At 41.8% G+C, this 25181-nt stretch overlaps 2 protein-coding genes across 2 annotated transcripts in view; one reads left to right on the top strand and one right to left on the bottom strand.

Moving 5' to 3' along the window:
* The window catches only part of LOC111978909 (uncharacterized), a 25234-nt gene extending 18383 nt beyond the window's left edge, over positions 1-6851 (bottom strand). The window contains exons 1-6 of the mRNA XM_024009155.2: positions 5434-6851; positions 5039-5261; positions 4852-4957; positions 3718-3865; positions 1322-1369; positions 998-1075 (exon numbers count right to left, since the gene is read on the bottom strand). Coding sequence (XP_023864923.1) covers positions 998-1075; positions 1322-1369; positions 3718-3865; positions 4852-4957; positions 5039-5261; positions 5434-6396 — 1566 coding nt within the window. The 5' untranslated portion in view covers positions 6397-6851. The remainder of the gene's footprint in view (positions 1-997; positions 1076-1321; positions 1370-3717; positions 3866-4851; positions 4958-5038; positions 5262-5433) is intronic.
* An 11799-nt stretch (positions 6852-18650) lies between these two features.
* Positions 18651-22887, top strand: ahsg2 (alpha-2-HS-glycoprotein 2). The gene is made up of 7 exons (XM_024009156.2): positions 18651-18936; positions 19624-19734; positions 19827-19908; positions 20236-20393; positions 20931-21038; positions 21227-21304; positions 22132-22887. Exons 1-7 carry the CDS (start codon positions 18727-18729, stop codon positions 22534-22536), a joined length of 1152 nt encoding a protein of 383 aa, XP_023864924.1. The 5' UTR covers positions 18651-18726; the 3' UTR covers positions 22537-22887.
* Positions 22888-25181: the final 2294 nt, after the last annotated feature.

The following is a 25181-nucleotide window of genomic DNA, read 5'->3' as shown; positions in this document are numbered from 1 at the left end:
CGGGAAACAGCGCCAGCGGATGTGTTCAGTAGGGTAGAAAAACGGTTTGCACGAAGTGAAAACAGACGCCAGGGATGTGTTCAGTAGGGTAGAAAAACGGTTTGCACGAAGTGAAACAGACGCCAGGGATGTGTTCAGTAGGGTAGAAAACGGTTTGCACGAAGTGAAACAGACGCCAGGGATGTGTTCAGTAGGGTAGAAAACGGTTTGCACGAAGTGAAACAGACGCCAGGGATGTGTTCAGTAGGGTAGAAAACGGTTTGCACGAAGTGAAAAGACGCCAGGGATGTGTTCAGTAGGGTAGAAAACGGTTTGCACGAAGTGGAAACAGACGCCAGGGATGTGTTCAGTAGGGTAGAAAACGGGTGCACGAAGTGAAACAGACGCCAGGGATGTGTTCAGTAGGTAGAAAACGGTTTGCACGAAGTGAAACAGACGCCAGGGATGTGTTCAGTAGGGTAGAAACGGTTTGCACGAAGTGAAACAGACCCAGGGATGTGTTCAGTAGAGGTAGAAAACGGTTTGCACGAAAGTGAAACAGACGCCAGGGATGTGTTCAGTAGGGTAGAAAACGGTTTGCACGAAGTGAACAGACGCCAGGGATGTGTTCAGTAGGGTAGAAAACGGTTTGCACGAAGTGAAAAGAAGCCAGGGAGTGTTCAGTAGGGTAGAAAACGGTTTGCACGAAGTGAAACAGACGCCAGGGATGTGTTCAGTAGGGTAGAAACGGTTTGCACGAAGTGAAACAGACGCCAGGGATGTCATTAGAATACGGAATGTAAAAATAAAAAAAGTTGTAATGGAAAGCTAAAATGAACGACCCTGGTCCGGGTTGGGGTCAATTCCATTATCACCAATTAAAGTTGATGTACATCACAAATAATCTCCTGAATTGAAACAGAACAGACCCCATCTCCAATGTTTATCAGAAGCTTTTGAGTGACATCSATTCTGAAAGATCAAAACAAAGTTCAACAATCTGAAATTCAGCCTTTACCTTCTTGGTCCACCTCTTCACMCCTTCATATCCTTTGGTCATGAGCTGTCGGTGGAAGAAGCTGTTAAAGAAATGGACCTAGAAAAGTAAAAAAATAAAAAAAACGTTCATTCAGGAACCAAGACCACATGCATCAAATGGAGGGACGACAATCAAAGTTGCTCCCATTTGTTATATAAGCGCAATTGCATCAGGACTCAGGCTATTGTTGAATTTCTACCCCTCTGTGATCAGACTCATTATTATAAATGTAACACATCATTATAATACATTATGAATATTTCTTGATAGAATAGAGGAAATATAATGTGAAATAAAACCTACCTTGTGTTGTGCAGACTCCATGATTAATTCTCCATACATATTCATGACCTTACAATGAAAATTGAAATWGAAATTATACAATGACTGAGGTTGAAGTGCAGACTGTCAACTTTAATTTGAGGGAATTAKCAACTGAAATTACAGCACKTTTAGTACATAGTGCCCCTATTTTAGGGGAACGAAAGTATTGGGACAMATTCCTTTGTGTGTATTATAGTCAAAAGTTTAGTATTTGGTCCCATATTCCTAGCAATCAATSWTTACATGAAGCTTGTGACAAATTTGTTGGATGCATTTGCTGTGTGTTTCGGTTGTGTTTCAGATTATTTTGTGCYCATTAGAAATGAATGGTAAATAACGTAGTGTCATTTGAGTCAAACAGTTCTACATTCATGTGGATGCTACCATGGTTAAGGATATTCCTAAATGAATCGAATGCAGAAATATCATACCCCTCAAAAAATGCTAACTCACGAATATTGTATTGGTGAGAGGTCRGCATGTCTTGGGGTATGATATTTGTGTGACTAACTTCCTCACTCATCATTATTCACAATTCATTCAGGACCGTATATAACACTATATATCAGTCTATGGATATATACCACCGTTCAAAAGTTTGGGGTCACTTAGAAATGTCCTTGTTTTTGAAAGAAAAGCACATTTTTGGTCCATTAAAATAACATCAAATTGATCAGAAATACAGTGTAGACATTGTTAATGTTGTAAATGACTATTGTAGCTGGAATGCCAGTCACTTTGGTAAAAATAGAAAAGAATAGAGGGCCTAGAGAGCTGCCCTGCTGTACACCACACTTTACATGTTTRACATTAGAGACGCTTCCATTAAAGAAAACCCTTTGAGTTCTATTAGCTCTGAATCCACGATATGGCAGAGGTWGATTTTTTATGGATTATCTACATAGGCATAGAGGCCCATTATCAGCAACCATAACYCCTGTGTTCCAATGRCACGTTGTGTTAGCTAATCCAARTTTATAATTTTAAAAGRTTAACTGATCATTAGAAAAGCCTTTTGCAATTATGTTAGCACAGCTGAAAACTGTTGTTCTGATTAAAGAAGCAATAAAACTGGCCTTCTTTAGACTAGTTGAGTATCTGGAKGATCATCATTTGTTGGTTCGATTACAGGCTCAAAATGGCCAGAAACAAAGAACTTTCTCCTGAAACTCGTCTGGTTGGGCAAATCAAGGACAGTCAGAGACTTGTCCCGAAGCTACTCCTTCGTTGTCTTGGCTGTGTGCTTATGATCGTTGTCCTGTTGGAAGGTGAACCTTTGCCCAAGTCTGAGGTCCTGAGCGGTCTGRAGCAGGTTTTCATGAAGGATCTCGCTGTACTTTGCTCCATTCATCTTTGCCTTGATCCTGACTCGTCTCCCTGCCGCTGAAAAACATCCACACAGCATGATGCTGCCACCACCATGCTTCACCGTAGGGATGGTGCCAGGTTTCCTCCAGACGTGACGCTTGGTATTCAGGCCAAAGACTTCAATCTTGGTTTCATCAGACCAGAGAATCTTGTTTCTCAAGGTCTGAGAGTCTTTAGGTACCTTTTGGCAAACTCCAAACGGGCTGTCATGTGCCTTTTACTGAGGAGTAGCTTCCGTCTGGCCACTCTACCATAAAGGCCTGATTGGTGGAGTGCTGCAGAGATGGTTGTCCTTCTGGAAGATTCTCCCATCTCCACAGAGGAACTCTGGAACTCTGTCAGAGTGACCATCGGGTTCTTGGTCACCTATGTGACCAAGGCCCTTATTCCTCCGATTGCTCAGTTTGGCCGGGCGGCCAGCTCGAGGAAGAGTCTTGATGGTTCCAAACTTTTMATTTAAGAATGATGGAGGCCACTGTGTTACTGGGGATCTTCAAYGCTGCAGACATTTTCTGGTACCCCTCCCAGATCTGTGCCTTGACACAATCCTGTCTCTGAGCTCTACAGACRATTCCTTCGACCTTATGGCTTGTTTTTTGCTCTGACATGCACTGTSAGCTGTGGGATCTTATATAGACRGTTGTGCACCTTTCCAAATCTTGTCCAATCAATTGAATTGACCACAGGTAGACTCCAATCAAGTTGTAGAAACATCTCAAGGATGATCAATAGAAACAATATGCACCTGAGCTCAATGTTCAAGTCTCATAGCAAAGGGTCTGAATAAAGTATWTATGTTTTTTATTTATTTTCTAAAATGTCAAATAACCTCTTTTCGGTTTGTCAATATGGGGTATTGTGTGTAGATTCCTGAGGATTTTTATTTAATCCAGTTATGAATAAGGCTGTAACGCATCAAAAATGWGKWAAAGTCAAGGGKTTTGAATACTTTCCAAAGGCACTGTATATCATGGTAAAATTGGTGGATTTGGGTCAAAGGCACCAACCTGGTCATTGAGCCAGTTCTGATCGTCCAGCGTAGACAAGTCTTCCAGTGTCAGAGTGTGCTTGTTGTAGACCACCTGGAAAGCGGGCATCATTCTATGCGCTAGGACAGCCTGGTACTTCATTACTACTGCAGAGATTAAATACTTCCTATGAAAGAGRGCAGAACAGAACATTGTTTTGTTCTTTAGTAGAGAGCCTCATAATTCCTAGGGCCCTGAGTTTTTCCTTGACCATGTGACCTCAACAGGATAGGCTATACCTTGGGTCTAAAGTTGTCCAGGGCCAGAGATATAAGATACAGCTAGGGCCTAGAGCAGGGTTGCCCAACCCTCTTCCAGTTCTACTGTCCTGTAAGTTTTCAGTCCAACCCTAACCTAAAATACTTGATTCAGCTTGGTGTGCAGCTAATAAACAGCTAATAAATAGAATCAGGTGTGGTAAATTACAGTTGGGCTGAAAACCTACAGGACGGTAGATCTCTAGGAAGAGGGTTGGACCTGAAAACCAACAGGACGAGATCTCTAGGAAGAGGGTTGGACTGAAAACCAACAGGACGGTAGATCTCTAGAAAGAGGGTTGGACTGAAAACCAACAGGACGGTAGATCTTAGAAAGAGGGTTGGACTGAAAACCAACAGGACGGTAGATCTCTAGAAAGAGGGTTGGACTGAAACCAACAGACGGTAGATCTCTAGAAAGAGGGTTGGACTGAAAACCTACAGGACGGTAGATCTCCAGGAAGAGGGTTGGACTGAAAACCTACAGGATCGGTAGATCTCTAGGAAGAGGGTTAGACTGAAAACCAACAGGACGGTAGATCTCTAGGAAGAGGGTTGGACTGAAAACCTACAGGACAGTAGATCTCCAGGAAGAGGGTTGGGCAGCCCTGGCCTAGTATACCCAAGTCAGGCCACATGATCAGGAAAAACAGGGCATACTACTCATATTGCATTATGAAGTGAGGGAACTAAAACCATGTCTTCTCTGTTGTATTTATTATGTACTTGCCCCTTAGTCAAATCAAATCAAATTTTATTAGTCACATACACATGGTTAGCAGATGTTAATGCGAGTGTAGCGAAATGCTTGTGCTTCTAGTTCCGACAATGCAGTAATAACCAACAGTAATCTAACCATATAGTAAGGTCAGTGTTCAGCTTCTTGTTAAGGTGCTTCAGTACATCGCTCTTGCTCAATGGGATGAAACTTCCGTACTTCACATAGAAGCAGTCAAGGAACTCTGCGGAGATAGAAAGAACATTAGACACTCAAGGCAGCACTTAAGGAAACATTTTAAAAGTTTAAGAAAAACAAAATGTACCATGGATGAGCGTCGTTGTTGCTTCCCAGCTGACGTCCGTGGACGCCCACTGGCTCTGAGGTRGATGCAGCACTGCTCGCTTTGTCACCAATGTGTCCTGTTTAGTGGCGGTGGCCGCATCCCTAGCTCTGACTATGCCCTGGTCCTCCTCCTTGACAGGGTTGCTACACAGCACTGATGTGCCCACAGACGGACACACCTTCTGTTCCAAACTCCCCTTTGCCTAAATAAGTAAACAGTATTTAGCTATTTTGGATTTTATTGCTGTCAGTATGGGTCTCTTGTATTGATTTATAAATGTGTTTGGATAGGCCTGAGCATATAAATGGATGACATGTACATGCTCATGGACTTTGTATTGACTGCTATGTTGGTGTAATGCAATTTGAACTTGCCTGGCTGTCCTCTGCACTGTCCAGGCCTTGACCATCACATGCAATGGCCGTAGTGACCACTTCTTTTCCTTTGCGTACCTTCTGCCATTTCTGACTTTCCTCCAATTCCCCAGTGTATTTATAAGACATCTGTGTGTTGACAATAGACAGGAGTCTCCTGGTTTCCRCCAGTCTTTTAGCTCTGATCATGGAGAACCAGTGGAGACACCTGGCTCTCCGCCACTTTCTGTGCCCCCGCTTCAGCCACACCTGGCACCAGAACTGGATGTTACACCGGCGCCGCGAATGCCTCTTGTGTCGCATGGAGAGAGGAGAGACTCCTTTTCTGTTGTGCTTTAGGCCCCCTTTCAGGCGTTGTCTATGGTTTGTGGATCTAATGGGGGCTGCGGTTGTGGTTAGGGATGGGTCGTGGACCTGTGCCACAGGGCTGCAGCAGAGGTAAGAGGCGTGTGTGACTGGCAGGGGCTGTCTATTGATGTGCACTGTGGAGGGAGGGCAAGGGGAGTGCATGGAGGGGGACTGACTCAGGGGCAGGTCAGAGCAGGTCAGAGACACAGAGATCTGCTTTAGATCTGATCTCAGATTTGCTTGAGTGTTGTCTGTGGGAGCAATGCACTCAGAGTCAGGTTCAAGCCCATGGTTGCTAATAGCTACACTAGGGAGGACTGGAGCAGAGACAATGGAAGGCTCCACTTTAAGTTTGTGCTTTATCCTGCTCTTGTGTGAGAGAGGGACTAATAGCTCTAGCCTTGTGTTTGATTGGACGGCTGAGAGCTTACCGCTTTTGAGTGAATGACTCGAATAGGTCATGGTCTCCAGGGTATGGCTCCCCATTTGAGTGCCTTCAGTTGGGTCCGAGGAAGGAAAACAAGACACCTGACCCTTGCCTTCWATTTTTCCCTTCTTTGCCTCCTCAGCCGACTGGCTAGACGTACTATAGACACCACACGCTGAGAAAAACATGCCCTTAAGATGCCTAATTTAACTAATATATAACTCAAATAGCTAGTTCACAGTAGCGTTACCTACTCTCTGGCAATGTACATACTGGCACGGCAATACAATGTTTTGATTATTGGCTACTGTGAATCCTAACTACCGGTATGCTAGCTAGCTAACTTGAACCACGTTTGAAGCTAGCCCGCATGTGTCATGTCAGAGCCTCCAACAACACACSGAAAGGATTTGGGACCAAAGCGTGCAGCAAAAAAAATTCTCTAACCAAAATGTAGCACACACTATTAGACGTCAGCATGTTTAGTATTGTCTTGACTGACTCCAATTAATTCAGAAATATGTAGCAACATGTATTTACCCAAATGAACCGATACCTGGACCACATAATTTTCGTGTATACTCTCTTCGCCTGGACGACCAGACGCCTGTTGCAAAATACATCACGACTGATTGTGTCTTGTGTCGATTTCATGCAAGCGGTCGCACGTTGAATACGTCACGACACTGGCTTCCGTGGTCACTAGTTACCACAGCCACAAAGAAGTAAAATTAGAATTTATCGTACAAATTCATGAAAACAAACATTTGCTTTTTGGTATTCATTCAAGGGTAGAGTTAGGTATAAGGTTAGCAGAGTGGGTAAGGTTTCAAGAAGATACATTGTAGAGATAGGCGGGATTAAACCATAATTCTGACTTTGTAGCTATGATAACTAGATACGACCGGTACCAATCGGAATTTATCAAGAAAAAAAGTGATCAGAATAATACGTTCAATAATAATAAATACATGAATTGATTCAATTTCAATAAATGAGGGTCAATCAAATACAGCCCGTGGGTTTTTGAAAAAAGTAAATAAAATGATGAGAGATGCCACGTTATGCCATTTTGCTAAATTTACATCCATACATGTCAATGTATGTGTTATTTTCATGTGTGTGCGTGTGTGTGTTTGTCTCTCTCTCAATAAAATATTTTCAATTTAAGGGGATTTATTGGCATGGGAAACATATGTTTACATCTCCAAAGCAGGTGAAATAGATAATAAACAAAAGTGAAATAAACATAAAATGAACAGTAAACATTACATTCACAAAAGTTCCAAAATAATAAAGACATTTCAAATGTCATATTATGTCTATATACAGTGTTGTAACGATGTGAAAAAAAAGTGAAAATAAATAAACATAAATATAGGTTGTATTTACAATGGCGTTTGTTCTTCACTGGTTGCCCTTTTCTTRKRGCAAMAGGTCACAAATCTTGCTGCTGTGATTGCACACTGTGGTATTTCACCCAATAGATATGGGAGTTTATCAAATTGGATTTGTTTTCGAATTCATTGTGGGAAATATGTGCCTCTAATATGGTCATATATTTSKCATGAGGTTAGGAAGTGCAGCTCAGTTTCCAACTCATTTTGTGGGCAGTGTGCACATAGTCTGTCTTCTCTTGAGAGCCAGGTCTGCCTTCGGCGGACTTTCGCAATAGCAAGGCTATGCTCACTGAGTCCGTACATWGTCAAAGATTTCCTTCATTTTGGGTCAGTCACAGTGGGCAGGTATTCTGCCACTCTGTACTCTCTGTTTAGTGCCAAATAGCATTCTAGTTTGCTCAGTTTTTTGTAAATTCTTTCCAATGTGTCAAGTAATTAGCTTTTTGTTTTCTCATGATTTAGTTGGGTGTAATTGTGTTGCTGTCCTGGGGCCCTTTGGGGTGTGTTTGTGTTTGTGAAAAGAGCCCCAGGACCAGCTTGCTTAGGGGCCTCTTCTCCAGGTTTATTTCTCTGTAGGGGAAGGCTTTGTTATGGAAGGTTTGGGAATTGCTTCCTTTTAGGTGGTTGTAGAATTTAACTTCTCTTTTCTCTATTTTGATAATTAGCGGGTATCGGCCTAATTCTGCTCTGCATTCATTATTTGGTGTTTTACGTTGTACATGGAGGACATTTTTGCAGAATTCTGTATGCAGAGTCTCAAATCAAATCAAATCAAAGTTTATTTGTCAYGTGCACCGAATACAAAAGGTGTAGACCTTACAGTGAAATGCTTACTTACAGGCTCTAACCAATAGTGCAAAAAAGGTGTTAGGTGAACAATAGGTAAGTAAAAAAATAAAACAACAGTAAAAAGACAGGCTATATACAGTAGCGAGACTATAAAAGTAGCGAGGCTACATACAGACACCGGTTAGTCAGGCTGATTGAGGTAGTATGTACATGTAGATATGGTTAAAGTGACTATGCATATATGATGAACAGAGAGTAGCAGTAGCGTAAAAGAGGGGTTGGCGGGTGGTGGGTGGCGGGTGGCGGGTGGCGGGACACAATGCAGATAGCCCGGTTAGCCAATGTGCGGGAGCACTGGTTGGTCGGCCCAATTGAGGTAGTATGTACATGAATGTATAGTTAAAGTGACTATGCATATATGATAAACAGAGAGTAGCAGCAGCATAAAAAGAGGGTTTGGGGGGGGGCACACAATGCAAAAAGTCCGGGTAACCATTTGATTACCGGTTCAGGAGTCTTATGGCTTTGGGGTAAAAGCTGTTGAGAAGCCTTTTTGTCTTAAACTTGGCACTCCGGTACCGCTTGCCATGCGGTAGCAGAGAGAACAGTCTATGACTAGGGTGGCTGGGGTCTTTGACAATTTTTAGGGCCTTCCTCTGACACCGCCTGGTGTAGAGGTCCTGGATGGCAGGCAGCTGAGCCCCAGTGATGTACTGGGCCGTACGCACTACCCTCTGTAGTGCCTTGCGGTCAGAGGCCGAGCAATTGCCGTACCAGGCAGTGATGCAACCAGTCAGGATGCTCTCGATGTTGCAGCTGTAGAACCTTTTGAGGATCTTAGGACCCATGCCAAACCWTTTTAGTTTCCTGAGGCTTTGTCGGGCCCTCTTCACGACTGTCTTGGTGTGTTTGGACCATTCTAGTTTGTTGTTGATGTGGACACCAAGGAAATTGAAGCTCTCAACCTTCTCCACTACAGCCCCGTCGATGAGAATGGGGGCGTGCTCGGTCCTCCTTTTCYTGTAGTCCACAATCATCTCCTTAGTCTTGGTTACGTTGAGGGATAGGTTTTTATTCTGGAACCACCCGGCCAGGTCTCTGACCTCCTCCCTATAGGCTGTCTCGTCATTGTCGGTGATCAGGCCTACCACTGTTGTGTCATCTGCTAACTTAATGATGGTGTTGGAGTCATGCCTGGCCATGCAGTCGTGGGTGAACAGGGAGTACAGGAGGGGACTGAGCACGCACCCCTGTGGAGCTCCAGTGTTGAGGATCAGTGTGGCAGATGTGTTGCTACCTACCCTGACCACCTGGGGGGCGGCCCGTCAGGAAGTCCAGGATCCAGTTACAGAGGGAGGTGTTTAGTCCCAGGATCCTTAGCTTAGTGATGAGCTTTGAGGGTACTATGGTGTTGAATGCTGAGCTGTAGTCAATGACTAGCCATCATCGACTCAGTGGATTTTGTCCAACATGTCTCCGGACCTACTCACTGCCACAGTCATTCTCTGGACCTAGGTTTGTCCTGTGGAATAAATGTTGTGGATCTTAATGTTTTTMCTCATAATTCTGGACTATCGGACCACCATTTAATTACGWTTGCAATCGCAACAAATAATCTGCTCAGACCCAAACCAAGGATCATCAAAAGTCATGCTATAAATTCTCGGACAACCCTAAGATTCCTAGATGCACTTCCAAACTCCCTCCACCTACCAAAGGACGTCAAAGTACAAAAATCAGTTAACCACCTAACTGAGGAACTCAATTTAACCTTGCGCAATACCCTAGATGCAGTCGCACCCCTAAAAACAAAAAACATTTGTCATAAGAAACTAGCTCCCTGGTTAACAGACAATACCCGAGCTCTGAAGCAAGCTTCCAGAAAATCGGAACGGAAATGGCGTCACACCAAACTGKAAGTCTTCCGACTAGCTTGGAAAGACAGTACCGTGCAGTATCGAAGAGCCCTCACTGCTSMTCGATCATCCTATTTTTCCAACTTAATTGAGGAAAATAAGAATAATCCAACATKTCTTTTTSATACTGTCGCAAAGCTAACTAAAAAGCAGCATTCCCCAAGAGAGGATGGCTTTCACTTCAGCAGTGATAAATTCATGAACTTCTTTGAGGAAAAGATCATGATCATGATCATTAGAAATAAAATTACGGATTCCTCTTTAAATCTGCGTATTCCTCCAACGCTCAGTTGTCCTGAGTCTGCACAACTCTGCCAGGACCTAGGATCAAGGGAGACACTCAAGTGTTTTAGTACTATATCTCTTGACACAATGATGAAAATAATCATGGCCTCTAAACCTTCAAGCTGCATACTGGACCCTATTCCAACTAAACTACTTAAAGAGCTGCTTCCTGTGCTTGGCCCTCCTATGTTGAACATAATAAACGGCTCTCTATCCACCGGATGTGTACCAAACTCACTAAAAGTGGCAGTAATAAAGCCTCTCTTGAAAAAGCCGAACCTTGACCCAGAAAATATAAAGAACTATCGGCCTATATTGAATCTCCCATTCCTCACAACAACAAAAAATGAAAAAGCTGTTGCACAGCAACTCACTGCCTTCCTAAAAACAAACCATGTATACAAAACGCTTCAGTCTTGTTTTAGACCCCACCATAGCACTGAGACTGCACTTGTGAAGGTGGTAAATTACCTTTTAATGGCGTCAGACCGAGGCTCTGCATCTGTCCTTGTGCTCCTAGACCTTAGTGCTGCTTTTGATACCATCGATCACCACATTCTTTTGGAGAGATTGGAAACCCAAATTGGTCTACACGGACAAGTTCTGGCCTGGATTAGATCTTATCTGTCGGAAAGATATCAGTTTGTCTCTGTGGATGGTTTGTCCTCTGACAAATCAACTGTACATTTCGRTGTTCCTCAAGGTTCCGTTTTAGGACCACTATTGTTTTCACTATATATTTTACCTCTTGGTGATGTCATTTGGAAACATAATGTTAACTTTCACTGCTATGCGGATGACACACAGCTGTACATTTCGATGAAACATGGTGAAGCCCCAAAATTGCCCTCGCTGGAAGTCTGTGTTTCAGACATAAGGAATTGGATGGCTGCAAATGTTCTACTTTTAAACTCGGACAAAACAGAGATGCTTGTTCTAGGTCCCAAGAAACAAAGAGATCTTCTGTTGAATCTGACAATTCATCTTCATGGTTGTACAGTCGTCTCAAATAAAACTGTGAAGGACCTAGGCGTTACTCTGGACCCTGATCTCTCTTTTGACGAACATATCAAGACTGTTTTCAAGGACAGCTTTTTCCCATTTACATAACATTGCAAAAATCAGAAACGTTCTGTCCAAAAATGATGCAGAAAAATTAATCCATGCTTTTGTCACTTCTAGGTTAGACTACTGCAATGCTATACTTTCCGGCTACCCGGATAAAGCACTAAATAAACTTCAATTAGTGCTGAACACACCTGCTAGAATCTTGACAAGAACCAAAAAATTTGATCATATTACTCCAGTGCTAGCCTCCCTACACTGGCTTCCTGTTAAGGCAAGGGCTGATTTCAAGGGTTTACTGCTAACCTACAAAGCATTACATGAGCTTGCTCCTACCTATCTTTACGATTTGGTCCTTCCGTACATACCTACACATACGCTACGGTCACAAGACACAGGCCTCCTTACTGTCCCTAGAATTTCTAAACAAACAGCTGGAGGCAGGGCTTTCTCCTATAGAGCTCCATTTTTATGGAATGGTCTGCCTACCCATGTGAGAGACGCAGACTCGGTCTCAACCTTTAAGTCTTTACTGAAGACTCATCTCTTCAGTGGGTCATATGATTGAGTGTAGTCTGGCCCAGGAGTGTGAAGGTGAACGGAAAGGCTCTGGAGCAACGAACCGCCCTTGCTGTCTCTGCCTGGCCGGTTCCCCTCTCTCCACTGGGATTCTCTGCCTCTAACCCTATTACAGGGGCTGAGTCACTGGCTTACTGGTGCTCTTTCATGCCGTCCCTAGGAGGGGTGCGTCACTTGAGAGGGTTGAGTCACTGACGTGATCTTCCTGTCTGGGTTGGCGCCCCCCCTTGGGTTGTGCCGTGGCGGAGATCTTTGTGGGCTACCTGGCCGTGCTGCTGCTCCAGTTTCAACTGTTCTGCCTGCGGCTATGGGACCCTGACCTGTTCACCGGACGTGCTACCTGTCCCAGACCTGCTGTTTTCAACTCTCTAGAGACAGCAGGAGCGGTAGAGATACTCTTAATGATCGGCTATGAAGGACACCTGAGGTGCTGACGTGCTGCACCCTCGACAACTACTGTGATTATTATTATTTGACCATGCTGGTCATTTATGAACATTTGAACATCTTGGCCATGTTCTGTTATAATCTCCACCCAGCACAGCCAGAAGAGGACTGGCCATCCCTCATAGCCTGGTTCCTCTCTAGGTTTCTTCCTAGGTTTTGGCCTTTCTAGGGAGTTTTTCCTAGCCACCGTGCTGGGTTTCTGTACAGCACTTTGAGATATCAGCTGATGTACGAAGGGCTATATAAATACATTTGATTTGATTTGATATCCTGCTAGCTGAATATCCATGTTGTCATTCAGCCACGATTCCGTGAAACATGGGATAATTACAGTTTTTGATGTCCCGTTGCTAGGATATTTGTAATCGTACCTCGTCTAATTTATTGTCCAATGATTGCTTCTTGGCGAGTAGTATTGACGGTAACGGCATCTTTCCCAGTCGCCTTCTCCGGGTCCTGACCAGGCATCCGGCTCTTTGTCCCCTGTACCTGCGTCGCTTCCTCTTGCAAATWACGGGGATGTCRGTCCTGTGGRGTGTTTGGAGAATGTYTTGTGCGTCGTCTTTGTTGTAGAAAAAATCTTTGTCTAATCCGAGGTGAGTGATCGCTGTCCTGATATCCAGAAGCTCTTTTTTGAAGTAAGATACGGTTGCAGAAACATTATGTACAAAATAAGTTAAAAATAACGCAAAAAAACMMCATAATAGCACAATTGGTTGGGCGCCCGTAAAACTGCTGCCATTTCTTCCGGCGCCATTTGGTGTTTGTCCCATTATGTGAATTCTTGGTTGGTGAGCAGAACCCAGACCTCACAACCATAAAGGGCAATGGGTTCTATAACTGATTCAAGTATTTTTAGCCAGATCCTAATTGGAATGTCGAATTTTATGTTCCTTTTGTTGGCATAGAAAGCCCTTCTTGCCTTGTCTCTCAGCTCATTCACATCTTTGTGGAAGTTACCTGTGGTGCTGATGTTTAGGCTGAGGTATGTATATTTTTTTGTGTGCTCTAGGGCAAAGGTGTCTAGATGGAATTTGTATTCGTGGTCCTGGTAACTGGACCTTTTTAGGAACACCGTTATTTTTGTCTTACTGAGATGTACTGTCAGGGCCCAGCTCTCTCTCTCTGTGTCTGTGGCCGTGTTTGAGAGGATCAAAACCACAATGTATCATGGGTAAATTTTGACTGACTGACTGCACTAGTTTTGATGCTCTCGAACACGGCCGATGTCGGGTACGTGTTCTCGTTCCCCTGGTGCGACGTTGCATGCATCAACCAATGGTTGCCATCGACTGACAGATTGCTATAACATATGATGTGGTTAGCTGATACTTAAAGTACCTATCCAGGCGTTGTAAGATCTGTCCCTTTATCTGCCTGCCAGTTGCGCCTGTTGTGAGTGGGGCAGGGATCCGTGAATGCTGTAGTAGGCCAATCGTCTCCTATCAGCAGCATACTTGCAAATCGCTTGTCTCTGGTTTAGTGGCAGAGCCTGTATAATCCACCAGGTGTCATTGCATCATTGTTGTTGTGGCTCTCCCATCTAATGGTAGTAGCCTCCATTGCTAGCCTGATCCCAGATCGACTTATGCTGTTTTACTTACCATTGGCAAGACACAAGACAGCACAGACAGAGCTAAGGCCATGCTACACAGAGACATCTGGAACCAGACTATAGGCCTTTTGCTCCCTTTCAGGGAAATACAGGGTGATGCCTCATAATCGTGATATGAATTTTACACTGGTCCCTTATCAATCACAATGTATATTGTATATTGAGAAAATGACAATWTACGTGGTATTGCTTTGTGCACTGACTTTACTGAACTCTGGAGAAAACGAACATTGTCGCAGGGTGAGTACATCTGACAATGTGCTCTCCCGTCCATTAGACATTTTGTCTGCAGGAACTCGCTCTTTTTCACTCGGTCCACTCGTCCAAGTGCCGATGCATTTGTGGCATGATGGTGAAACAGTGAGCGAACTTGGTGTCACTACCAAAGTTAATGGTTTAAATGACTGTTTTGTATTGTCTGGAAACTCACTTGTAGAATTCGCTTGCAGTAGGTCCTCTTAAAAAAGAGAAGCCGTGCAAGGTTATTAAACAGAGGTGCCTAGTTATTCTTCTGTTGTTGATATCAGGTACGTGCAACCTAACCCTGGCCCTGATATGCAATGTCTCCAAACCCCCTCTGATTTTAAATCAAGATCTGGTTTTGGTATTTTTCATTGTCAAAATTGATGGGGTTAGGATTTGGGCTAAATCAACTGATGCTGATGTAATTGTGTTTTCTGAAACCGTGCCTCAGCAAGTCTATTTTGATAAGGATATTTGTATAAGTGGTTACAATGTTTAATCGCACTGATCGGGTTAAGAAAGGTGGGGTGTGGCTATATATGTAAAATCTAAATTCAGTAAGTGTGGCAAAGTCTGAAACTATTTGTAAACAGTTGGAATTTCTTGCTTGAATATTGAGGTTTCAAAGGGCCTCTATAACTGTGATTGGCTGTTATAGACCCCCTCTGCTCTCGGTGATGCATTTTCTTCTTTTGCACCTTATGTCTAAACTTCTTTACAGTGAAATGATCTTGATTGGTGATCTCAACTGGTGTTGGTTAAAGCCGGTGTCTGATGATTTAAAAATGTTTTGTAATTCTATGAACTTACCCAGTTGATTAATTCACCCACTCGCCCAAATCTTAAATGCCCAGATAAATCTACCCTGATTGATTTGATATTGACAAATGTTCCACATAAATATTCTGCGGTTGGTGTTTTTTGTAATGATTTAAGTGACCATTGTGCTGTTGTTGCTGTTAGAAATACTAAGGTTCCAAAGACAAATCCACGTTTTATTCGTAAGGAAATTTGAAGTGTTTTAATGAGCAGGCTTTCTTTCATGATTTTTGTTTATTTTGACTGGAGCAAGATTGAGCTTATCCCTGATGTGGAAACTGCCTGGATATTCTTTCATGATGTTTTTTTCCAAATAGTAAACAAACATGCACCATTCCGCAGGTTCGGGTTAAAGGGCGGGATAATCCATGGTTTTCTTCTGAGCTGTCTTGTATTATTCACGACCGTAATCTAGCCTGGGCTAAAGCAATGAAATTTTGTTCTGATGCTGATTGGCTTATTTTAGGCAGTTAAGAAACAAGTGTTATTTTCTTCTCAGAAGGCCAAGTCTGAATATTTTATGTCTGTTACCACTGATAACCTGAATGACCTAGAAGTTTTGGAATCTATTAAGTCTATGTCTGGTAACAGTAATGTTAATGAATTACCGTCATGTGTTTTGAAGGACTCTGTTGCTATATATGACAAAACTGAAATGCTGAATTGTTTCAATGAGCACTTTGTATCATCTGGTAGGCTGTTTGATTCAGTGTCCTTGTCTTGTACAACCCTGTGTGGATGAACCAGTGTCCTCTGTCTCTGTACAACCTGTGTGATGAACCAGTGTCCTCTGTCTCTGTACAACCCTGTGTGGATGAACCAGTGTCCTCTGTCTCTGTACAACCCTGTGTGGATGAACCAGTGAGAGCTGGTCAAACTTTTAGCTTTCTGCCATTCTCAGTGCAGGTGGTACATAAAGCCCTGAACTCTTAGATCAAAGAAAGCCTGCAGGTCCTGATCTTTTGGATCCCTGCTTTTTAAATCTGGCAGCTGATTTCATAGCTGAACCACTTACATATCTGTTCAATCTAACCCTGGAATGTAATGAAATTCCAAAGATCTGGAAATCAGCATTTGTCCACACTTTTAAAAGGGGGATCGTCAACTCTTTTAAATAATTATAGGCCAATCTTAAAGCTGTCACCCCTGGTGAAAATACTTGAAACCCTTGTGAGTGAACAGCTAAAAGGTTTTTTATTACTAACTCTATTTTATCAATGTACCAATCGGGCTTCAGGAAGAAGCATAGCACAATTACAGCAGCCATGAAGGTTTTAAATGATATCACTGAAGCCCTTGACAAAAAAACAGCACTGTGGTCTCACTTTTTATTGATCTCCTAAGGCTTTTGATACAGTTGATCATGCTATACTAAGGCAGAGATTGTTGAGTGTAGGTCTTTCGGAGCATGCAGTTGCATGGTTTGCTAACTATCTGTCTGATAGAACTCAGTGCACTCAATTTAATGGGCTTATGTTGTTAAATTGTCTGTCCTGAATGGTGTGCCCCAAGGCTCTGTACTTGTCCTCTCTTATTCACTATTTATATAAATGATTTAGACAAAAATGTCCAAAATGCACAAATTCATTTTTATGCTGATGATACTGTTATTTACTGTTGTGCCTCATCTCTTAACAAAAGCTTTCCAGAACTTGCAAACTGCTTTTTATACTGTTACACATACCTTGTGTCAATTGAAGCTTATCCTCAATACTGCCAAAACTAAACTAATGGTGTTTCTAATGCAAGAATAGACCTCTGAACCTTCCACCTATTACACCTGTCAGGGCAAGGAGATTGAGGTTGTAACCTCAATAAATATCTTGGAATTCTAATTGATGACGGCCTGTCTTTAAATTGCATATTCAACAACTTACAAAAATTGAAGCTGAAATTGGGATTTTATTTTAGGAATAAGGCTGTTTTTTCTTTGAAGCCAGAGAAGGAGGCTAGTATCAGCTACATTTATGCTTTACTAGACTATGGGATATTTTATATATGAATGCTTCCGCTCAGTGTTTGAGATCAATTGACACTCTTTACCATGGCACTTTGAGATTTATTTTAAACTGCAAAACCCTTACGCACCACTGCACTTTGTATACCAGGGTTGGCTGGCCTTCTCTAGTCACTGTAGGCTCAGTCACTGGTATACTTTTATTTACAAAGCCATTTTGGGTTTACTACCTTTTTATTTGGGCATTTTTATTGTTCAGAAATGTGGTGGGTACTCTCTTCGTTCGCTAGACTTTATCCTGCTAACTGTTCCAATGTCCGAACTGAATTTGTAAAAGGTATTTTATGTATCTCTGCGCCATCGTCTTGGAACACCTTACAAAATAATTTTAAACTGGAAGAACTTGTCCCGATTGGTGTTTTTAAATCACTGATGAAGGATTTGAGGCTGATTCCCTGACCTGTCAATGTTTTTAATTTGCTGTTTTGATATTGTTATACTCTTGTGAATTCAATGGTTTTACTAGATTACTGTAGTTTTTCTGTTGTCTGTCTGTAATTTTGTAATGACTTGGTGCTGCTATTTGGCAGACGCTCTTGAAAAAGAGATTTTAATTCTCAATGAGCCCTTCCTGGTTAAATAAAGGTTAAATAAAATAAAAAATATAAAAAAATATTACATTGTCTTTTAAAGCTACTGCATGTTCTGAACACACAGGCTACGGAAGATCTAGAGAAGACCCGGGCTACAGTTTTGCTACAGTATTACTTTTCATGGCATCTTCCTAATCTGCTAAATTGTAATTATTCGCTCCTATGGCCTATTTATTGCCTACCTCCTCATGCCTTTTGCACACATTGTATATAGATTCTCCTTTTCTTTTTTTTTCTCTACTATGTTATTGACTTGTTTATTGTTTACTCCATGTGTAACTCTGTGTTGTTGTCTGTTCACACTGCTATGCTTTATCTTGGCCAGGTCGCAGTTGTAAATGAGAACTTGTTCTCAACTAGCCTACCTGGTTAAATAAAGGTGAAATAAATAAAATAAAAAATTTAAATTCACATCAATGAAATCCCATATTTTATCCAAGCGTGACTTTTTCTCAGTTGAACTGAAGAGTAAAACTTTGACATCTACCTGCTGACACCAATGCACCTGATCACCCCAGACTTTGTCAGTCTAGCATTTATCTTGGCAATATTCCACATGGGGTTCAGGCTGAGGATTCTTGCACAACCCACACGGTACACAGAAGTCCGGGGTGGACATGTGTTTACCTTGGCTCTGTAGTGAAGTTTAAAGTACAGGCTATATACCAGGGCATGTGGACTTCTTCTAGTGTACCCCCGTCATTACCTGCTACAATACTTCCATCCTCTCGCCCTGTCCTAACCCTCCTGATGATGAGTCGCCTGGGTATAGCCTTGGTTTTGGGGCTGCTGACAGGGGCATGGGCCCAGTTGTTGCTGCATAATGTGACCCGTCCGCCCTGCGACTCGCCCGACGTGAAAGCTGCAGCCCTGGTGGCCCAGGATTACCTCAACGGACAGCACACGCACGGCTACAAGTACGCCCTGAACCAGATCGATGACATCAAGATCATAACCAAGGTGAGCCAGAGCTGGAGCATGGATAATAGAATAATCCACAGAGTCACATAGAGATACATCTCTATATGCCTCATCTCTAGATTGGCCTAGATGTATGTATGATACAGTCTAGTGTGCAACATTCATTATTACAGATTGTAATGGAAATACCGGCCTCGCGTAGATTGGACTTCTGTACTCGCAGAATGAGGCGGAATTATTGTTATGTTAAGTACAAAAAATAGTATGAAAAAAAGTATGAAAATGTATGCACTCACTACTGTAAGTCTCTGTGGATAAGATCGTCTGATAAATTACTATAATGTAAAATGTAAATGTAAAGACAAGATACATTTTCAAGTTTATCTTAACTACCCAGGTCCTACCAGTCTACAGTTTTGCAGATGTTTGAGACAGATAAAATATACATATTTTGGTTTTGTTTACCCTAGTGTTCTAAGGAGAAATATACTTTTGATACAAAGCCCCTTTTTTCATGTGTTAACCGCTACAGTTAGCCCTGGAGCTGTATTCACAGTGCTGATCTAGGATCAGTTTCACCTTTTAGATCATAATGAATGAGATTATATGGACGACTGGTGTAGTCTGATCCTAGATCAGCACTCCAACTCTGAGACACTTTTTTAGAATAAGAGCGCAGATATAATGTATTCCCATTCAGTCATGCTCTCCAGTGTTGTTCAATAGCCTGATGGATCAGAGATCTATCTGATGGAAGTGGACCTACTGGAGACCACATGTCATGTTCTGGACCCTACACCTGTCGCCAACTGCACCGTCAGACCGAAAGTAGCCACAGTGAGGCCAATTCTCCACTTTATTTAATACATTTTATATTCAATGTAGTTAATTCCAATGGATCATTGGTAATGTTCTTTGTTGTTTTTTAGGCAGTGGAGGGAGATTGTGATGTGGTACTGAGAAAGGTTGAAGGAGTTATGTCTGTCACAGCTTTCAAGTGTAAAACTGAAGGTATGCAATCTTTATGTCACATTTTTTTCAATCTAATCCAGTGAACTATATAATTTCACAATCCCGTTCCCCAGGCAAATAAAGTATAATCAACACATTCTGTGAACAAAGTCTGACAGCTACTGACTGGAGAGGTACCACAGAAGCGGGAAGGTGAGATCCCACTGGGCACACACTGGTTGAATCAACGTTGTTCCCACGTCATTTCAATGAAATTACATTGAACACAGGTGGAATAGATGTTGAMTTGACGTCTGTGCCAAGTGGAATATATTCACACACACACTAATACACTCACCTTCTCTCTCTATCTGGTACCATGTCAAGAATCAACGGAGGACCTCTGTGTGGGCTGTGCCTCACTCCTTCCCCTTAACGACACTGCAGGCCTGACCATGGTCTTTGCCTCGCTGGTCACCTTCAACAACAAGACAGGCAAAGAGTCATTGTTTGAAATCATGGAAGTCGGACGCATGTCAACTCAGGTAAACATATTTTTCTGATCATATGATCATCATGTGGGCAAGTGCAATCTTCTAAAAAGAGTATGGTAATGTTTTTTTATGTCCAAATGAGGTAAACATTTTAAGGGAGAGTTTTCTGCACACAGATCTAGGCTTTTTTTCTGTGTCCAGGAAACTAGCCCTAAATGTAAAAAGTGAATAAGGGCTCCTTTAGACAGGTTGATGTTGATGTGGGGCTCCCGAGTGGTTCAGTGGTMTAAGGCACTGCATCTCAGTRMTAGAGGTGTCACTACAGACACCCTGGTTCGAATCCAGTCTGTATCACAACCGACTGTGATTGGGAGTCCCATTGGGCGGTGCACAATTGGCCCAGCGTCGTCCGGATTTGGCCGGTGTAGGCCGTCATTGTAAATAAGAATTTGTTCTTAACTGACTTGCCTACGTAAATAAAGATTAAATAAAATAAAACATCTCCTCTGTTTGAGCATACACCTCCCATATACTAACTGTGACTCAACTATAGTGGAAAGCCGTTATGTACTTCAATTCTGTTTGCAGGTTGTGTCTGGTGGAGCCAGATACTTGGCAGAATACGTTATAGTAGAAACTAACTGCACCGCTGATGACAGGGATGACAACTGTGTGCCGCTGACCAATGCTACGGCAGTAAGTATACATTATATCATGGAAGGAGGAAAGCCCAAACCTGCATTGAAATGGCCATACTAGCATACTATTTAGGATGCATACTATTCTAGATGGTATGATAGTGTGGTTATTGAAACATACTCAATGTCTTGGTATTTCATCAGTACCACCATGTGACAAGCTAACACGTTTCTTTTCTCTTTCAGCAACGTGGCTTTTGTCAAGTTGCTGGTKTGAGTTCTTTACACTCAATCCAGTGCAATATATTTGCTGCCTCTTCAATGGTAAGAGAAAAGACATGCATTAACTCACACCTGTGAATAAGTAGGTGACTTRTTATCACTGAGTTATTAATGTGTCTTCTATACTCTATAAAGGCTATATCTTATTTGAACCGAACAATATGAATGAATTAATGAAATGAATTAATGAAAATGTTATTTTCTGGTCAAATCGCCAATTGGCAACACATCCCTTATGGGATGAATTGACACATAAACAAACATTACAATAATTCACTGTAATTAAATGATAATTCTTCTTCCGGTGTTCTCTGCATTGCACATCGCATAAAGAGTGAAAAAAAGTAAGGTAAAAATCAATACATAATAGTGAATAAGGTTATCCAAACAATAATTATATCCTATAATTAATAGACATATTTAGATACATACACACACCCTGTATATACACATAGACATAAATACATCATATATACAGATAAATAAATACAGAAAAAAATAGAAKRCATTTGAACCCAGTCTGGCACAAAGAGAAGATTCATATGGGAGACAAGCCTATACACAATATTTAATACACATGTGCCATTTACCACATCGAAGATAAATATTTTTATAATTTMATTATAGGTAGCCATTTTTCTTTTATTCAAGGCTTTATCTAAATATTCCGCAAACGGAAATACCCAATGGACAAAAACAAAATCAGTTTCTCCTCATCACTCAGCCACATAATGCCAGGGTATATCTGGTGGTCTGTCTCCTCATCACTCAGCCACATAATGCCAGGGAATATCAATAAATGCCACATGAAAACAAACCATTGCACTGACACAATACTTTGAAGACCTGTCTCTCGTTCTAATGTACAGATGCCTATCGTGGACACCAATGGCACAGTCCCGGTGCCTGCGTCAGTGGTCCACGTCCACGCTGGTAACCTCCACAAGGTCCACGGCCTGAGGCACCACAAACTCACCGCCCTCCACGACCCCGACCGCAGCGGCCTTCTGTCTGCTGAGTCTGGCGAGTCTGGCGAGTCCGAGGAGTCCATAGTGCCTGTGGTCCCAGTGGTGGTGGTCCCAGTGGTGGTGGTCCCTGTAGGTACCGAAGCGCCCCCTGTGTTCGTAGTCGATCCAGTTGTAGGCACGGACGCACCTGTTGTATCTGGGGTGGTGAAGAGGGAAGCCCCAGAACCAGTGCCAGACAGCCCAGCTATTGTGTCTGCACCTCTTGCACCTGTGCCAGTGTGTCCAGGGAAGAAGACATTTTTCTGAGAAGCGTTCAGATTTTACAAGGCACAGACTCTTTAATGTCGCAGTCATCAAACTGCATGCAGTGGGCCCACTGCATGATCAGAGAATACCGCATAAGGGCTTGAGTCTGCTTTCCTTGCTGAGATTTCATTTTGCTTTTACAAGACCTTCATCATTAATTGGTTCGGTAGAGATTTACTACATCTTTACTAGCTATTTGTTTAGGGGGGTTGTCATGGTTCTAAACATGTGGGAGTTACAAGTAAGGGTTAAAATGTAGGTAATAAGGGTTAATTTACTACGCTCAATGCGCAATGGCTGTATGTACTCTGAACTGCTCTGTATCTAGGGRTAATAAAGAATGACATTTTACTTACTTTCTCATGTGTCTTTCACAGCTAAACGAGACCCCMGCAGAAATGGGCTTTTTATTTATCTGACTTTGAYGTACAGCCCTTATATTTAGCCTCACAATTAAGTGTTTTACMATTTTCCTTTCAGGACAACCAGGGCTACAAGTAGAAGACACAACTATTTGACATAAACTGTTGAATTCATGAGATTCATTTTTTGACAAATGTAAAAATATATATATATATATTATGCCAAAGCAAAAACCTGATCAGAATGAATTCAAATGAATGCTGTAAGTACAGGAATTGTTTTCTCAGTGGGAAATGAATATCCAACTAGTCAGTGACAACTGTTTGGCGTTCAGAGTTTATGACCGCAACTATGTGAGTTTWTTACAGTATTATAGACACTATGTCCTGGGATTTCCTATGATCTTCTRTGTAGAAGAACCCCTTACCTTCTAACGACTCTTGTGTAGCTTGTGAGCGTCATATCTTTTAATACTTGAAAGCTCAAACCATTCGGATTCTACAGATGTTTTTGTATAAAAGACCTTGCCCTGGGCCGTTTCGGGATCCTCCCTTGTCTCACAAACATCGCTTTAGCTCCGCCCCGGTTCAACAAACTAATGTTTGGTACCAAAGGATGCAGAGGGAGTGGACGAATCCAATGATATAACTCAGAAGTCTGTAGCTCAAACACATAAAAGGGGTTAGAAGAGGTTAGAAGTCCTAAATCACACCGGCGTGACAATAGGACTCACTGTGTTAATGTGCATGAAGGTTGTTAGTCATTTTTGAGCATCTTAAAATGCGTTACTAGATAAACTACTCTGGTGATATAATTCATAAGGTATTCAAAATCAATGACTATTTTCAGAAGCACTGGCATCATCCATCCTCTAAGAATTAAACTATTCATTCATCTATTATTATTAAACTATTAATTCATCTATTATTATTTAACTATTCATTGATCCATGCTGTCCATATTGGGCCGCCTTATGATACATAGCACTGACTATGGCCTATGGCAGGGGTACTCAAGTACTATTTGAGCAGGTCCGGTCACACACATTTCCTAKGTGGCAAAGGTCCAGATGGATATTGTTACTGTATTTATCGTCATAGTAACAAACCCCCCACTTCACAACACATGTGACCCCAAACTGTTCAAACGGTTAACACCCCTCTTGTTAGCGGAGAGAACATTTAGCAATTTAAAAGTWAATTTCCTGCAATTTTACACAGTTTGCCATGGGGCAGAGAGAACGTTTTGCAGTTTTAAAGCTCATGTCCTGCAATTCTACACAGTTTTCCATTTCTTATGTGTGTTTATACGATACCAGGAGTCAAGGCCCGACTGAGTTCTGCGTGTTGAATATGGCTGTTCTATGGTACAAAATAATACTGGTACTAYACATTTCTAATCAAAATTATAGGATCATAATAAATCCCTGAATGATCATGTACATCAAAACATAAAAAATATGTGGCTAGAAAATATGGACATAACTGTGGACAATTTAGAAAAGGATTATGTGACACATTTGAATCCAGAAAACACAATTTGGTTTGAAARGGCTTCATTAACAAGTCTGTGATAGCAACACAGCTTTCATTCAAAATGTTCAATGGTACTTTGCTTGTGTAAACAATGTCTTATGAAACCCCTTTTTCTAATACTCGAATTCAAAGAACTACCCTATTGATTGGTCAAAGAAGGCAAATGTGTATTCTGGGTTACTGAGGACCTCTTTACACTCAGAACCTACATACACACTCAGCATTGGTGGGCTTTCTTGTTTTCACATATCTATTTTACTGTGCAAAACTATAAGGCCTTCTTGATGATCGAAGACAACATAAATATGCAGACATTCCAGGTAAATTATCAGCATGGAAATATAAAATGACCTGAAAGCATAAATCACTTGTTTTGACCATTCAGAATACTTGCCAATCCTGGCAAAGAGCAATGATCAAGGTTGAAGATTATTCTACCTTTATTTCAACAAGGAACACAGACTGAGACCAAGGTCTCTTTTACAGCGGGGCCCTGCATATACATGTTTACACATACAGTTTAGGTACAATGATTWAAAAAACTAAACAAGACAAACAAAACGATCACAGATAATACAAAAAWATATATAATTTTTTAACATTTAAATACAAGAACAGATTACATTTACACATAGGTTATTCCCCTAACAGCACAATAACTTGCATTACCCGAAACAGTTACAAGCAATACAAAAATAAAAATTCTCCAATAAATATTTAAAATGAGCAAGGGGGACAAGAGTCTCA

The sequence above is a fragment of the Salvelinus sp. IW2-2015 genome, linkage group LG19, assembly GCF_002910315.2.
Source record: "Salvelinus sp. IW2-2015 linkage group LG19, ASM291031v2, whole genome shotgun sequence".
Lineage (NCBI taxonomy): Eukaryota > Metazoa > Chordata > Actinopteri > Salmoniformes > Salmonidae > Salvelinus > Salvelinus sp. IW2-2015.
The sequence above is the reverse complement of the archived record's forward strand: the minus strand, read 5'-3'. Positions and strand labels throughout refer to the sequence as shown.